The 11,066-nt window shown below is 40.3% G+C and overlaps 1 protein-coding gene across 1 annotated transcript in view; it reads left to right on the top strand.

Annotated features, from left to right (window-relative positions):
* Positions 1 to 11,066, top strand: part of WNK1 (WNK lysine deficient protein kinase 1) — a 100,797-nt gene that overhangs the window by 53,959 nt on the left and 35,772 nt on the right. Inside the window, exons 6-11 of the mRNA XM_010142042.1 lie at positions 1,215 to 1,303; positions 2,680 to 2,899; positions 3,115 to 3,451; positions 4,522 to 4,709; positions 7,794 to 8,051; positions 9,730 to 10,158. Of these exons, the coding sequence (XP_010140344.1) occupies positions 1,215 to 1,303; positions 2,680 to 2,899; positions 3,115 to 3,451; positions 4,522 to 4,709; positions 7,794 to 8,051; positions 9,730 to 10,158 (1,521 nt within the window). The remainder of the gene's footprint in view (positions 1 to 1,214; positions 1,304 to 2,679; positions 2,900 to 3,114; positions 3,452 to 4,521; positions 4,710 to 7,793; positions 8,052 to 9,729; positions 10,159 to 11,066) is intronic.

Here is an 11,066-nt window from a genome sequence, read left to right as displayed (position 1 = left end):
TGCTGACAGTAGAGGAAGAGGGAAAGGATCCTGTTCTCGATGTCCCATTTGGTGGGCAGCAGATTCATATGGGATATTGAGAAAAGTACTTTTTGGTTAGGATGTGAATTGTGATGCTTGTACTACTGCTTAATTAATTCTGCTTCAGACTCTATAGGTTTCACTTTCTGTGTAGTTGTGATTTACCAGTGACCTGGGGTCAGATGTATCAAATGCATTAGTTCAGGATTGTTTGACTTGAAGATGTGGGCTCTTCATATAACAGAATTTGAACAGGATGCCTTCATTATCTTTTGTTCTGATGTCTTAAATACAGATCTTGAAGCTAAAGGCTGAATCAAGTAAAACTGAGTGCCAGATTTTGCTGCTGTGGACAATTGCCTCTGAAATAGATCTCTTGACCATGTTTAAGTAATGAAGCTTGGCACTCTGCCTGCGATGTTTTGTAGCATTCTTGGATGGTCATATCTCATGTCCTATTTGCCTTACTGATTTGAGTAGCTGTTCATACTTAGATTTTGTTTTGCTCTCCCTCAATGGCTTTAGCATGTACTGGAGAAAGGATTGCCATGTGGTGTTGAAGGGCTTTTGTAAAGGTTTGTATTGCTAAGCTCATTTTCCTGAACTCTAGACAGTAGAGATGCAGTATGTGGTTTGAGTATAGTAGGTCTTCTGGGGAGAGCTAAGACACAGGAAAGTGCTGGGTTTCTTTATCTCTTTTTTAAAAAAAAAAACACCAAACATTGAACAAGATTTTTAATGATCCAGTTGGATCATTCTGGGCTATTTTCCTGTAAAATCAATCTATGCCAAAATTGCTTCATATAATAATGTATTGGAAACATTTGGGGAAGCAGCAGACTTCCCTTTGAAGACTGTTAAATTAATCATACAGGGTTTGTGCATTAGTGTTACACAGGAAACATTTCCTTCTGTTCTCAATCCAGTTAGAGTCCACTTGCCTGTAACCAGCATAACTTCTATAGAAACTAAACATTCTCCTGTCGTAACTGAGAACCTAACTGCCAAAGTCCTCTGTTATGGAAATGTAGCTGAAACACAGGGGGCTGAGGGTGGGAAGTGTTTGCAAAAGTCACGAACAAACAGATGAACAGTAAGATTGTGGTCAAATTTCTCTATAATTTGAACTAGTGGAGAATTCAGGCCAGTTATCTATTCAGCCTTTGAGTTTCTCTGTTACTTGTATGTTCCAGGGTGTCAAGCCAGCCAGCTTTGATAAAGTAGCAATCCCTGAAGTGAAGGAGATTATTGAAGGATGCATTCGGCAAAACAAAGGTGAAAGGTAAGTACTTTTTTGATAGAGGTATAACTTGCTGTCTCAGTCTTCTATCTATGATGATAATAGATTCAGTTAGTTCGTAAGGTCTTCTGTGTTCTCAGGAAAGTTGTGAATCCAGTATTACTTCTGCGGCTTCTGTTTTTTGGTATATTGTTATTCAATGTTGGTTTCAGAGAATTAAATGTCAGGACAAGTGCAAATGCTATGGTGGCCGTCCATGTCAGTTTATTCACAAGTTCTACTGCTTTTGTTAAAACTTTGACCTAGTTATCAAAATAGTGGAGGACAATCATTTTGGGTTCCCAGGTATTTGGATTGTTTGATTGGTTTGTTACTCTGTAATTCTTTGTTTTTCCTGTTCCTTAGATTTTTCTTCTCATTTTATGGCTGATGATTTTGAGGTGTCTTTCTGTTTTTTAAATTCTTGCCTCTCATTTTCATCTGCATTTTTTGCAAGACGATGTCTACTCAAAATGGTTAACTTATACCATCATAGGAAATCTGTAACTGCTCTGATGGCTTATTTGTGGGGTTTGGTTTGTTTTCTGATTTTACAGAGTTGTTTCTTACTGAATGTCTGATTTAAGAATGCTTTAGCCTTTGGCCCTCCTTTAGCCTCCTCCTGTTCTGTCCAGAGCTGCTTTTGTCAGTTCCTGGATGTTTATTCATCCCCTTCTAGTAACTCTTGAAGACTTACATCTGGTGGAATTGCTCTGTATTTCTAATTTCTGTTCTTTTTCTTTGTTTTCAACAATTTCTTCTTTTACTTTAAGTTAATTTTGCAGCTGAACATCACTTATTTCTTGCAATTTTTTTTAAACGGTTATGTTTTAGACTGCTACTGCTAATGCTGTGCATATTTGAACATAGATCTTTTTTTGTAGGGACCAGATCTTTTTTCAGGACCAAGCTTCTAATTGTGCCTAACAGAATGCAAGTTGAAGTGGTTCAAAATAACAAAAAATGTGAAAGGAATCCTGTGGTGCTTATCTACTGCTGAATTTACTACATGAGACTTTTTGATAAGATCTTGAAATAGACTGCAATACGTACTTGGATTACTGCAGTGATTTGAGGACTAAGGATTGTGTGTTTCTTCAAGGTTTCTTATTATTTTAGTTAATGTCTGTCCTGTTCAGCTGGCTTAAATCTGGTACTTTTCTGCTGACTAATGTGTAAAACTTTTTGTGCATCTGAAGCATTGTTGCATTTTGTTTCTCCATCATGCTTTTAAGAAGTTTGAATGATAGGTATCAAGTAATCGATAGAAGCGTGTAATGTAGATAATAAATTTGGTGGATCAAGGCAAGGATATTCCTTGATATCTTATGAAAACCTAATAACCGTGTGCTTTCTACATTTTTTTCCCAATATGCTAGATATGCTATTAAGGACCTTTTGAACCATGCTTTCTTTCAAGAAGAGACTGGAGTACGGGTAGAGCTAGCAGAAGAGGATGATGGAGAGAAAATTGCCATTAAACTCTGGCTGCGAATTGAAGACATCAAAAAACTCAAGGGCAAATATAAAGATAATGAGGCAATAGAGTTTTCCTTTGACTTGGAGAGAGATGTCCCAGAGGACGTGGCACAGGAAATGGTAAGTGGTGACGGTCTTACAAAGCATTGGAAGTACTGATGTTCTCTGACAGTGAAATGTAGTCTGTCAGCCTCTGCTTTTGCTGTTGTAGAAGTAAGAGCTTCAGAAGTTTGTGAGTGAGAAGTTAGTGCCAGAGAGTGGTAGCTTCTATTGTAGCACTACAACAGTGGCTGTCTATGACAGTCTGAATTCTGTGAATATATATCCTCCTTCAGGTGGAATCTGGCTATGTCTGTGAAGGGGATCACAAGACAATGGCGAAAGCTATCAAGGACAGGGTATCTTTGATTAAGCGAAAGCGAGAGCAGCGCCAGTTGGTGCGAGAAGAACAGGAGAAGAAGCTTCAGGAAGAAGGTAGTCAGAAGCAGCAGCTGGAGCAACAGCAACCATCAAGTGCTTCCCATGCAGGGTCAAAGCATCCCCTATCTGTCACTGGTACTACTCCTGTCCCCACTACTTCAGCATCGGTTTCTACACAAGTGGAGCCTGAAGAACCAGAAGCTGATCAACACCAACAACTTCAGTTCCAGCAACCCAGTATATCTATTCTTTGTAAGTGTGTCAGTTTGTTTATTTAGGAACTCTTGCACTTACACAGTTTCTGCCCCCCCAGTGTTAAACGTTTGGTGGGTATAGCGGTAAATACCTTAAGATGTTGCTGTCTGCCATTGCTGTCTGCTGAAGAACATTAGCCCGTGAGAGAGCACAGCAAAATAAGATGCATTCCTGTACCTTAGCTGAGCCAAGTCTTGGTACAATTCACAGTCCAGCATCTTAGCACAAAATCGTTTTCCTTTGTTTTCAGTTAATACACTACATGAACAGGGGCACCTGAAGCCTGAACACGTCCTGGTTTTTGCTGCCCTCCTATAGGGACTATGTTCTGACACTGCAGAAGGCTGTATACTCTTGCACCAGTGCTGTTAGAGCTGTTAGAAACATTTATTTGAATCACTGTTAATGTTTAAGGTGGAAATGAGACTAATACACAATCAGTTCAGCTCATAATTTACTTTCTGAAAAAAGGTTTCATTTTCTGTTTTACTATACATGTAAAGATGAATTACCACTCCTAACTTCTTCTCTTCTGCCAACCCAACAGTTGAATCAGTATTTGAATAATGACAGTAGATGAGAACTTCCATTAGAATGTTGAAGTTAGTAAGCAAATTACTGTCTGCTCTTTAGGTAACAGGGATTTTAAGTTCTCTACTATGCCCACATCAGGTGCATCTGCCAGCCAGCACAACAGACCTGTTTTATACATCTATGTAAAATTAAATAATAATAATTAAAAAAACGTGAAAGATCATTCATAAAAATGTGGAATTTGTTTGTCTAGTCTAGCCTTTTATAGGAAGCATAGTTTACTATTAAGTACTTTCCCAAATCACTGATTTTTTTCATAGGTTAGAGGAAGGCACATTGGTAAGGTATTTCTGTATTGAGGAAGAAGAAAAATGAGTATTTAACCAGTTTAAATATTACAAGAGGTAAAATGCTGATAAGATCCGTGTGATATATCACATGTACATCAATCTAATATTTGATTGATTATCTTTAAAATTGTTAATCCAGATTGCAGTTCTTGAAATGCAAATTTTTATCTTTAACTTCTGCAGCTGATGGGACAGTTGACAGTGGCCAGGGATCATCTGTTTATACCGAATCGTGTGTGAGCAGTCAGCAGACTGTGTCGTATGGTTCCCAGCATGACCAGTCAATCTCAACAGCTACAGTCCAGGGATATGCAGCTTCAGCTGGCCAAGTGCAGTCGCAACATCACGGAGGATATCAGCAACCTGCAGTGGTAAGCCAGAACTTAACAGTATTGCAAACGCATGGAATTATTTGATTTTGTATTTCTCTTGAAAGGTGAGAGGAAAGTCTGCCAGGCAATCTTCCATGTATGTTTTGTTTCGCATGTGCTACAAATTCTGCATGGGAGTAGTTAAGAGGCTATTTTTGGAAGATGACTGAGTCTAGGTGGGGAGAGGAAAGTGCAAGGGCATATTTGTCTTCAAAGCTTTTATTTAATCTTGAGTGCGCTTAAGCAGAATGATGGGTTAGGTTTTTACTGGATGGAAGTAACTTCCTCAGAACAAGACTATGTAAGTAAGAACAAGACTATGAAAGTAAGCATTTAATCTCGCTTTGGGAAGGTGGTATGTGTATATGAAGTTACCAGGAATCAAGCTGTTGGTTTGATTTGAAGAAAGGGTTAGACTAATTTGAGCTACTGAAAAAGTATGAAATTGCTGTGTGTGTGTTTTGTGAGGCTTTGATTACAGATTCTGCAGGTAAGACTTTTTAACTATTATAGAATGCTGCATGTGAGAACTCCAGACTGAAAAGATCCCCTACCCCTGTTCCCAATTTTATTTCTAGCTTGTGTTGATTTGCTCATCAGTTACCATGCGTATTCCTTTTCCCTGTGAAGTCTGCACTGGGCACAAATACTTCTCCTACTATGTTCATTTGTGTTGCCCTTTTATTTTAGTATGTTTTTTCCTTGGTATGTTTTTAGATCTGCGTATGAGAGTATGCAGAAATCTATTCTAACTCTGGAGTAGAACTTCTGCTACTGTTTTATTGTCTTCAGTGGTTCCCTTGTTCTTTTTTTACACAAATAAGAATCTAAGCCTGAGACAGAGGCATCGTGGTATAATGTAGTAAACCCATAAGGAATAAGATGTGACACTTAAGACGTAAGGGTCCTCGCTTTTTTGGTATATGTGGTTGTAGGCTTTATTTACAGAATTGTTGGTGTTACTAGCTTTTTGCTTTTCACAGGCAAAGCATCTCCATCTTTTTCAAAGGGATTTAACCTGAAGCATGTGGTACTGCTAGTCCTTGATCAAATGAATTTTAAATCCCTCTAAATAATGTCTGGTTCTGAATAAGCCATATTTTGATGTGTTGGGCATGTATTGGACCAGAAGCCGTTTCACTGTTGTGGGATGGCTAGCTTCTAGGCTGAAAGATCATAATCTTTTGAGAGGTGATGGGAGAACAAGCATATGACTGAGGTAGAGTCAAGCTGCTTAGTCCACTGCTAAAACGTGCTCATGCTCTACGATGATGACAGTGGTACCAGGATGTTGACGGAACGGGGTAGAACAGGAACTACTAACAGTTTGTTGGGGAGAGAGGATGATGAGTCAAAACTATATTGCCAACTGGAGAAATGGCCTTAGAATGCAGTTAAATCAGCAGAAAACCACGGTTCATGCTTCTACAGGAATAATCAATCAGATGCACAAGTACAGGATGAGCAATTACTGAGTAGGCAGCAATACTGAAGGAAAAAGTTAGGGATTATATTGGATCACAAGCTGGACATGGTCAAAAACATCATGCTGTTGTGAAAAAGGCAAAACATCATGTTCTGTGAAGTAGTTCTGCTCTTGGCCATAGGTAAGTCTATCCTGGACACGCTGCTTGAGCAAATTTTGAGGGTGAATTGGAAGAGAATTCAGAGGACAGTGAGGATAAAAACCCCGCCAGAAATACAGTGGTTTGTGTGGGAAGACTGAAATAGTTAAGCTGAGCCTATGAAAGATGAGTTTGAGTAGAGAAAGCTGTAAAGGTTGCTGTGAAATAGGAGGAGGCTAATCAGATCACAGCATTATTGTCAGATACAATAAATAGTAAAACCCAAATCACAGCATTGAATTATTGCTTGAGAAGGGCTTTTTTCTGAACCAGCAAAGATAGTTAAGCACTGCAGTCTCCATCACTGGCGATGCTTCTAAACAGATTAGATAAACTAGTCAGGAATGACGTATATAACTAGTCCTGTATGTATATACACACACATTTAACTATGCCTTGGAACAGATGAAGATCATGGGTGAATTATTTGTTCAACCCTTTGAGGTTAAGTAAACCACTATGCCCCCTCCCAAATTTTTGATCAGTCTAGCAAGATTTCTCACATCAGAAATCTTTAAAATTAGATCTTCAGTGGATATCTTGAGGTTTTATTTTTTTCCTGGAGGTCTGTAACTTGTTAAGAAATTGTGGATTGCATTCTTAAGGGGCATATACCATTAGAGAAGGAAGAATTGCAGTTGGAGACGGCCTCTTTGAAACATTTTTCCATTCACTTAAATCCCTACAGCACACTAAAAAAACAGTAACAAAACCAAAAAAAACCCCAACACCTCAAAAGCTAATTCGAATTGTTTCAGTTTGGTTGGATTTTGACCTATGGCCTTCTGGAGTGTGGCAAGATTACAAAATACTAATGCTTTTATTGGCCCAGTGTCTGGAAAATGCTTGTCTAAAACTAATTTTACTGAATTTTCCGCACATCAAAACATTTTTTCCCCACATTTCATGTTGTAGAATGTGTAAAGTTTAAATTTTTATAGTAGTGTTTTAGTTAATAAATAGCCAACTGCATACAGTTAATCCACCTAATTCAGGCAAGGAGATGCCCAGAGAGACTGGGTGAGGTAATATGTGTAAACACACATCCACTCACTAAGCTAAGAACAAATGTTTGAAAGCTCATCAGTATCTGTTTAGGTCTTTTATTTGTGAGGCTACCGGATGCTGTGAATATGTATGGTATGGGCTGCGTCAGTGGCCTCAGAAAAGACTTTCTTCTGTCTGTTCTGCCTTCCATATGCTTCTTGTAAGGGTACTAGGGAACTTTCCACACTGTTCAGTAACCTGAAATAAACTTGAGTCCTCAGAGGTACCCATAGCCTCTTCCCAGTGTGTGGTGGCATTCATTCGGCATTCTCATCTTTTTGCACACATTAGTCAGCGTTGGGCCTCTCATTGTGTGTCTGCATTTCATTTCTACCTCACTCTAGTTTTTGCTTGTTTTGTTATTCATTTTTGGTTTTGAAGTGTTCAATTAACTTTTGTTTTCCTCCTTTAGCCTCAACGTGGTCGTAGCATGTCAGTTTGTGTCCCCCACCTTCCTGCTCTTCCCTCTATGTCCTGCATCCCTCTCAGTGCTCCTTGCACCCCACCACCAGCGCTGTCTGCACCTCTTTCTCCTTTCTACCTTCGGACTGTCCCTGAAGAAACCTTTGCAGAAAAGCTTTCTAAAGCCCTGGAAAGTGTCCTGCCCATGCACTCTGCCTCTCCATGCAAGCATCGACGCTCCAGCCTGCCCTCCCTCTCTGTCAGTCCTGTATGTGTTACCATTTCCCTCCTGGCACAGTAAGATAAGTTATCATTAAATACATCCTGGGCTTTGGGCATTTTTAGAAAGAGAAAATGAAGAGTTGATTTTTTTATATTGTGCTGCTGGAATATTGATTTTTTTTTTTTTTTTTCCCTGGGAAGCAGTACACTTAAACATTATCTAACAGTGGCTGACTTGGTTTTTTGTATTTTACAATAGTATAAATACAATTTAAAGGGAAGACTAGTTCTTATCCCCTTAAGTCAGAAGACCAGCTTTTTATTTTCCATCTTCTAAGTAAGCATTGAATTAAGCCATGCACATAACATCCAGCTTTTAAGGCTTGGTTGCTGTGGCTGGGTTTTGTAAAAGTTTTGGCTAACTGTGCTGGTGATAACAAATTCAGAGTATGAATACTTATGAAGATTTTTCTGTAAGTTTTAATTGGAAATGGTTTTTCAGCTATTTCTTGATGGGAAGAAGCCATAGTTTCATGTTTCTCAAAGTCAGTTGCAAGATAGGTAATCTGTTTTCAATTTTGAGCTTTGATTTGCACAAAATAAAATTTGAGAAACATTTATTTGTAAATTAAGTGGAACCAGTTTTCAGAACGTAGGAAGAGTTCTTCATCTTGTGGGACCTTCTTGTTAGTATTGATCAATATGGAAATTTGCTGCTGCTTTTCCGAGGGGGGAAGAAAAGGGGCTGCAGAGAAAGAACAATGTGGAAACAGCAACTTGAAAAAGTCGTAAATCTCATCTGTCTTAAAGACAGTATATTTGCTACTGATTCTTGCAGGGTTTTTTCCTTTTAGGCTGTGTCTCAGTACACTGTAGGCATAGATGAAAAGATGCAGAATTACTAGATTGTTAAGTATTTTTACACAGAATGCTTTAGTGAAATTTTCCCTACAAACCTTAAATAAGATGAGCCTCATCTGAAGTATGTCAGGTGGAGTGGAATTGCCTGAGGACTCTGCTGTTACTAAACCTGTGAATGTTTTTTGGTCTAGGCAAGAGTAAGGTTTGTTTCAGAGAGTGCTTATTTTCTATGTGAAAATGTATGATCAAAGGTGTCAAAAGAGATGATCAACTTTGGCAGAATCCGGAGGCTCTGTAGTTTTATCATACCTTTTTTTTTCCAGCTATGGGCTGGAATGGTTCAGTTTTGTCTCAAAAGTTTTTTCTTTAGCTCTCTGGATAATGTACAGGGCACTAGGACTGTGGTTTTTGTGTTGGCTAATACTAAGATTTAGCATCATTTTATATTCTAAGTGCAGACTAGAGGTTCTGCATTGTTGCTGCACTCAAGTTGAGTTTTCATATTCAGCATATGGCAGTAGCCTCAGGGGTTTGATTGCACTAATCACAATGGATGTCCCGTGACAGTAAATCTCTTCCTATTGGCAGGAGCAAAACTGGTTTCTTTTTTGTGAAGTATTGGAATTGGACTGGAAAAGCAGCTCTAACACAGGCAAATGTTTCCATTTGTATCTATGCCTGCCATGGATGTATTTAATGGCTATTTATGACTCACCTAAATTTCCTAAGTATTGTATGTTTTTGACCATGAGTTGAATAGTCATTCTATAAAGTTACTTCACAGAACTGCCTAGTGAACTGTGCATGTTAATGTGCTTTCACTTTTAATGTATGAATTACTTGTCTTGTTCATGTCAATACAGCCTCAGCATCCGCGTGGGGGAACACCAACGTTCCCAGATTCACAGATATTTTTCCCAACCGTTCATGAACGGCCGGTGTCTTTCTCGCCACCACCTGTCTGCCCGCCGAAGGTGGCAGTTGCTCAGCGGCGCAAGAGCACTTCATTTTTGGAAGCCCAAACTTGCCACTTCCAGCCATTGCTGAAGACTGGCCAGAGTTTAGTTCCACCTGGTGGTAGTCCCACCAATTGGACACCAGAGGCATTCGTTATGCTGGGTGCAGCAGCACAGAGAGTCGCTGGAGAGCCTCTGCATGTGCAAGTTAATCCTGTGTTTGAGCCAGCTCCTGTCCACAGTGACTATAGATCTGGACCAACACCTCCAGAGGATGCTCACTACAGAATGCATCCAGAAGCTGTATATTTGGTGGGCATGCACTATCCATCACAGGTATCGGAGCAGTATGATCAAGTAGCTTATAACTCTCATGTGACTGACCAACATTTGAAGCAGGTCTCTGAGTCAAACCATGGGCAAGGTGGTCCTCCACAAAGCTCTGTGTTCGACTTTCAATTGGGGCAAACATACCTGGCAAGACATGTTCAGAACCTGAGGCTGGATTCTGGGATGGGTCCCCTCTCTCCATTATCCAGTGTTTCAGCTCCTCTGAGTGCAGATCCTGCTCAGATGACGTTCCACCAGGTATTTGTTCCGCACTCTGCCCCGGCTGTGCTCTCTCACAGTGGTGATGGCAGAACGAGCTGTGTCTTTGAGTTCCATGTGCACACACCGACTTCTGCTTCAGCAGAAGGGGCAGTTTTACCCCAGCGGGTCTACAGAAGTCGACGGGGCTCTATGGAGACCAGTCAAGAGGAATCCGCTCAAGGCATAGGGTTGCACGGTCGGCTTCAGCCTGTGACAGAGGAGCAGTGTAACTATCTTGGTCCTGAGTTAGCAGGTCCCAGAGGGGGTTCTGCCAGGCGGAGCTGGCCAGAAGGAAGCCCAGAATACTCCAGTGATTCCTCACAGCTGACTTCCTCTGACACTGGCGATTTCCAGTCTCCTCCCCCTACAGGGGGGTCATCTTCTGCTTTTGGTTCAGACTTCTCATTGCCCATTGTTCAGCTGCCTCAGAAGGTGTTGCAAGAGTCGCAGCTCTTCATCTGCTTCCCCCAGGGAGCCTCGACTCAGCAGGCCTTGTCCACCTCGCTTTCATCAGGACCACCTGCAGTCTATCCTCAGGTTACAGGAGCAAACCCTTCCAGAATTTCTGTTGGTTTTTTTTTTTGTTACAAGTCATACCTTGCACTTAAAGGGGAGCCTTGCTCTTAGAGTTGCTCCATGTGGTTCTAAGTATT

This window comes from Buceros rhinoceros, unplaced genomic scaffold (genome assembly GCF_000710305.1).
Source record: "Buceros rhinoceros silvestris isolate BGI_N320 unplaced genomic scaffold, ASM71030v1 scaffold20948, whole genome shotgun sequence".
NCBI classification, from domain to species: domain Eukaryota; kingdom Metazoa; phylum Chordata; class Aves; order Bucerotiformes; family Bucerotidae; genus Buceros; species Buceros rhinoceros.
This window is presented reverse-complemented; position numbering and strand designations above follow the sequence as displayed.